We start from the raw sequence: 6151 nt of genomic DNA on the forward strand, positions 1-6151 counted from the left end.
AATTCGTGTAGTATTGCCTTATTTTCAATAATATGTGTAAACTATAAAGTCCTATATTTTAAAATTGATTAAACGAGCAAATGCTAACGATAGTCTTTTTTTCAACACTCTTTTTAACTATCACTTATGTTGGAAATTATGAGCTTTAATTTCATCAAGTTGTGTTCCAAAATGACAAAAGTGAAATAGAGTTAATTGGCAATAAATGTTTCATAAATAGTCCCACATAGAAAGTGGAGTAAACTTTAAAAGCATTTATAAATGTTGGAGATAAGTGGATCCATTCGATTTTACCGAAATATCTAACAATCTTAAAAGTATTTGTACAATGGCTTCCGACGCTACAGTTTCAAGCATCAAAGTTATGAACCAGGATCTTGTCAAATTGGATCGCTTCGATGGAACCAACTATACCAGATGGCAAGACAAGATGACATTCCTTCTGACTTCCCTGAAGGTTCACTATGTCTTAGATCCTGACTTGACGCCAATTCCAGAACCAACAGATGATGATTCTGAAGAAGTCAAAAAGGAACACAAGAAACGTAAGGAGGACGAACTATTGTGTCGTGGACATATTCTAAATACACTATCTGATCGTCTCTACGACCTCTATACGGATAATCCCTCCACAGTTGAGATATGGAAAGCCCTCGAGTTTAAGTTCAAGGCCGAAGAAGAAGGTACGAAAAAGTTTTTAATTTCTAAATACTTTTATTTTAAATTTATAGACTCCAAACTCATTCTTCCCCAAGTGCACGAATTGCAAGTCCTAGTGAACAAAATCAAAGCGGTGAAAATAGACATCCTTGAGACTTTTCAAGTTGGTGCAATCATTGCAAAGTTGCCACTTTCGTGGAAAGGCTATAGAAAGAAATTGTTGCACAGTTCTGAGGACTTTTCCTTGGAGAAAATCCAGAAACATCTTCGAATTGAGGAGGAATCGAAGGCAAGGGAAAAATCAGAATATGCGGGTCTTTCCAAAGTCAATGCTGTGACCAACAAGGAAAGAAAGAAGCATGATGGCAACAAACGTCATCTAGGACCTGTAACACCCTTCTAAACCCCCTCGGAATTATAATATAATCAGAGTAATTAAACAGCAAGGATGCTACAATTATTAAATAAATAAAACATCATTGTCGATTGTCATGCTTTTATTAAAAGTTAACCAATAACAAACAGGTGTTTAGCACAGCGGAACTTAAAACCAACAGTATTAGGAACATCTCCACATAAATACTCCATACATAAATCCACAGCCAAAAGGCAACAAAGTATAACAAGTAACGCTAAGACTAGTCGATCCCAGTGTTACAATCAGAGCATGACTCGACACGAACTACGGGCTAGCCTATAAGCTATCTTCACCCAATCAAAACGCCGCTACATCCTTAATCTGAAATCATCAAAGTAAGGGTGAGTTTCATTCGAATTAACAACCATTATACAATCATAAGCAATAAAATCTCATAGCAACTATCATCCATTCAACATACATATAATTGGGATTATTATAACAAGCAAGCATCAGTGTATAAACATCATCTATCACACCACACAATCAACCAATTATATCATGTTATAATGCAATGTATGGACTGACACTCATGCATGTGGTACCAAAATTCGTGAATCATATCACAGGACTTCTCTCTTTGATACTGCCCTCTAGTCGCTCACACCCCACATGGGCACACGACTACTGCCTCATCGCTCACACCCCACATGGGCACACGATGACTTCCCGCTAATCTCCGCACAATGGGAATTAGCCTTCCAATGCAAATGATTTATGAATAATGCACACATGACACATACTTACATCATCATACATCGTCATCATTCCGATGCTTAACATCGCTTATTACCTCTTTCCAATAACATCACAACAAGTATGGACATGTATAAGCATCATTCAATCATTCACATACATACACCACATCATCACAATAACATACACATCACGTTAATGTTAATTGCCATCATAAACCAATTCAACAATAATTCAATTGAATAAATAAATAAGTCGGCTACTGCCCGTATTATTACTTCATCAGATAAAGCATCTCATTAGCTTCGCAACGCCCAAAACGGCACATAAATCGGATACTCGGATCAAAAGTTATGAGTTTTCAAAGATAAAACATTTTTAGAAAAATGCTGCAGGAACCGGGTTGTCCCTACATGGGAACCGGTTCCTGGCAGTCTCCAGAATCACGCCTCGGATTTTTACTATGGGGAACCGGGTTGCCCCTACATGGGAACCGGTTCCCAGCTGCCCAGAATCCATACTTCTCTGTTTTTACAAGGGGGAACCGGTTCGTCCCACATGGGAACCGGTTCCTACGTACCTGCACAGCAAAAATCACCATTTTGACAGCTTTTACCCTATCCCATAACCCCAATTCCAGGTACATACGAACATAGCACACAATTATCATGGTTTTTCACACAATTACACATTCCAAACAAGTTATTGACATGTATTAACATCATATATCACAAGTATCAATAGAATCATGTCAATTCATACAAGAATTATCAAAACCTAACAAAATTCCCAACCCGACACGTACGATTGAACTAAACGATAATCCTAATCAATCCTACTACCTACAATCGCATAAGGATCACTAACCCGAAGAATCCCCCCTTACCTCAGAGTCGAATCTTCGAAGTCCTCCTTCCCTTCAGGCTCTTCTCACTTTCACGTGTTCTTCAGTTCCAAAATCTGCTTCTACTGCTTCTTTCCCCAATTTCTTTATTTTATGAAAAATAAAATAAAATATTCTTAATGGGCTTGCTTAGTTAACACCCCCCCTTCTACTAACTATCACACTCAGCCCAACACCATATTTTTATTATTTTCCAAATAATTCCCACAGATTATTAATTCTAATAATTTAATTAATAAAATAATTAAATTAATACTCTAGAATTAACGGGGTGTTACAACTCTCCCCCACTAAAAGAGTTTTCGTCCTCGAAAACATACCTCAAACGAAGAGTTCGGGATAAGAGTCTTTCATCTGACTTTCCAGCTCCCACGTAACATTTCCACCTGCAGCTCCTCCCCAAGCTACTCGGACTAAAGCTATTTCTTTACCACGTAGTTGCTTTATCTTCCGATCTTCAATCCTCATAGGCAACGCCTCAACTGTCATATTATCTCTCACTTGCACATCATCTGCCTGGATTACATGAGACGGATCCGCAATATATTTCCTCAATTGTGATATATGGAATACGTCATGTAGGTTTGCAAGTGTCGTTGGTAAAGCAATACGATAAGCAACCTCTCCTACTCTTTCTGTAATCTGAAACGGACCAATGAAACGCGGCGTCAACTTCCTTGACTTCAGTGCCCGACCAACACCCGTCGTAGGAGTTACTCTCAGAAACACATGATCTCCTTCTTGAAATTCAATTGTTCTCCGCCTCTTGTCATGATAACTCTTCTGACGACTCTGAGAAGCTTTCATCTTCTCCTGAATCATCTTAATCTTTTCCGTCGTCTCTTGAACAATTTCTGGTCCAATCACTGCACTTTCACCAGATTCATACCAACACAGTGGTGTCCTACACCTTCTACCATACAAAGCTTCAAATGGAGCCATACCAATACTCGAATGGTAGCTATTGTTGTAAGTAAATTCAATCAACGGCAAGTAACTATCCCATGTACCACCTTTTTCCAATACACAAGCACGCAATAGATCTTCCAATGATTGAATCGTCCTTTCAGTCTGTCCATCAGTCTGTGGATGATAAGCAGAACTCAACCTCAATTTAGTACCCAAGGCCTTCTGTAACCCTTCCCAAAATCTGGATGTAAATCTTGGATCTCTGTCTAATACTATGCTCGAAGGAATACCATGCAAACTTACTATCTTCTCAATGTACAACTGTGCCAACCTTTCCATCGAATAATCCATCCTCATCGGTATGAAATGAGCAGACTTCGTCAGTCGATCCACAATAACCCAAATGGCTTCATAGTTCTTAGCTGTTCTTGGCAATCCAGATACAAAGTCCATGGATATGCTATCCCACTTCCACTCAGGAATAAATAAAGGTTGCATAGTTCCATACGGCTTCTGATGTTCGATCTTTGACTTCTGACAAGTCAGACAAGAATAAACAAATTCAGCTATCTCCTTTTTCATTCCAGGCCACCAGAATAACTTCTTCAAATCATGGTACATCTTAGTAGCACCAGGGTGAATACTCAATCCACTACGATGTCCTTCTTCCAAGATACTCTTCTTCAGTTCAGTAACATCAGGAACACAAACACGGTCGCCAAATCTCAAGATGCCATTCTCATCAATTCTGAACTCATCTTCTTTCCCTTGGTTAATTAAAGTCAATTTGTCAACTAGTCCCACATCATCTTTCTGCTTTTCTCTGATCTCATCAAGAATTCCACTTGTCAGCTTTAACATACCTAACTTGATACTATTCGAAGTGCCTTCACATACCAAACTTAAATCTCGGAATTGCTCAATCAAATCTAGTTCTCGTACTATCAACATCGACATATGCAAGGACTTCCTACTCAAAGCGTCAGCAACGACATTCGCCTTACCCGGATGGTAATTCAGCTCAAAGTCATAATCTTTAAGGAACTCTAACCACCTCCTCTGTCTCATATTGAGCTCTTTCTGATCAAATAGGTACTTCAGACTCTTATGATCACTAAACACCTCGAACCTTGAACCATAAAGGTAATGTCTCCACAATTTCAACACAAACACCACCGCGGCCAACTCTAAGTCATGAGTCGGGTAGTTCTTCTCATGCACTTTAAGTTGTCTCGACGCATAAGCAACTACCTGCTGATTCTGCATTAGCACACCTCCAAGTCCCATCAATGAAGCATCACAATACACCACAAAAGATTCTGCCGGATTCGGCAAAATTAAAATAGGAGCACTAATCAGCCTCTTCTTTAATTCTTGGAATCCTTCTTCACATTTCGAGTCCCAAACGAACGCTTGACCCTTCCTAGTCAACTTCGTCAATGGTAGAGCTAACTTTGAAAATCCTTCTATAAACTTTCGATAGTAACCTGCAAGACCCAGAAAGCTACGAATTTCAGTAACGGATTTCGGAGCTTCCCATTGAGACACGGCTTCTACCTTTGTCGGATCTACGGCAATACCATTCTCGGAAATTACATGACCCAGGAAACTCACTTCCTTTAACCAGAAATCACATTTCGACAGTTTGGCATAAAGCTTCTTCTCTTTCAACACTCCCAGTACAATTCTGAGATGCTCTGCATGTTCTTCTTCACTTTTGGAATATATCAGAATGTCGTCAATGAACACCACGACGAACTTATCAAGATAAGGATGAAAAATTCTATTCATATATTCCATGAAAACACCAGGTGCGTTAGTAACCCCAAAAGGCATCACAGTGTATTCATAATGACCATACCTCGTTCTGAACGCAGTTTTCTGAATATCGTCCGCCTTCACACGAATTTGATGATACCCGGACCTCAAATCAATTTTACTGAATATACTAGCTCCGACCAACTGATCCATCAAATCATCAATCCTCGGCAGTGGATACCGATTCTTGATTGTAACTTTATTCAGTTGTCTGTAGTCTACACACAACCTCATAGATCCCTCCTTCTTCTTTACTAATAACACCGGTGCACCCCACGGTGATACACTTGGACGAATGAACTCCTTCTCCAACAATTCTTCTAATTGACTCTTCAATTCGGTCAATTCAGATGCCGACATTCTATAAGGTGCCATTGATATAGGACTGGTTCCAGGAACTAACTCAATAGCAAACTCTACTTCCCTTTCAGGTGGTAGCTCTCTAACATCTTCTGGAAAAACTTCTGGAAATTCTCGTACCACCGGTAATTCATTACTCACCACTCTTCCTTTCACTTCCATCGATGCAAGGAGCATAAACACGGCTGCCCCATCTTGAATTGCTTCGCCCACTTGTCTTGCAGTCATTGCCAACTCATCAACATTAACTTCTTCAGGAAAGATGACCGTCTTTGTAAAACAGTTGATGTGAACTCGGTTAAATTGCAACCAGTTCATCCCCAAAATAATGTCAAGTTGTTTGAGCGGAAGGCACACTAAGTCCATTCCAAACTTCCTATCAAATA

At 39.5% G+C, this 6151-nt stretch overlaps 1 protein-coding gene across 1 annotated transcript; it reads left to right on the plus strand.

The window, feature by feature from the left end:
* Positions 1-328: 328 nt before the first annotated feature.
* On the plus strand, positions 329-1063 carry LOC131650451 (uncharacterized). Its single transcript, XM_058920163.1, has 2 exons — positions 329-683; positions 732-1063. Exons 1-2 carry the CDS (start codon positions 329-331, stop codon positions 1061-1063), a joined length of 687 nt encoding a protein of 228 aa, XP_058776146.1.
* Positions 1064-6151: the final 5088 nt, after the last annotated feature.

This window comes from Vicia villosa, linkage group LG1 (genome assembly GCF_029867415.1).
Source record: "Vicia villosa cultivar HV-30 ecotype Madison, WI linkage group LG1, Vvil1.0, whole genome shotgun sequence".
NCBI classification, from domain to species: domain Eukaryota; kingdom Viridiplantae; phylum Streptophyta; class Magnoliopsida; order Fabales; family Fabaceae; genus Vicia; species Vicia villosa.

Excerpts from the sequence above, each read along its gene's own strand:
- LOC131650451 (XM_058920163.1), top strand. The coding sequence starts at position 329 with ATGGCTTCCGACGCTACAGTTTCAAGCATCAAAGTTATGAACCAGGAT. Across the intron at positions 684-731 it reads GTTCAAGGCCGAAGAAGAAG|ACTCCAAACTCATTCTTCCC; the intron begins GTACGAAAAAGT and ends TTAAATTTATAG.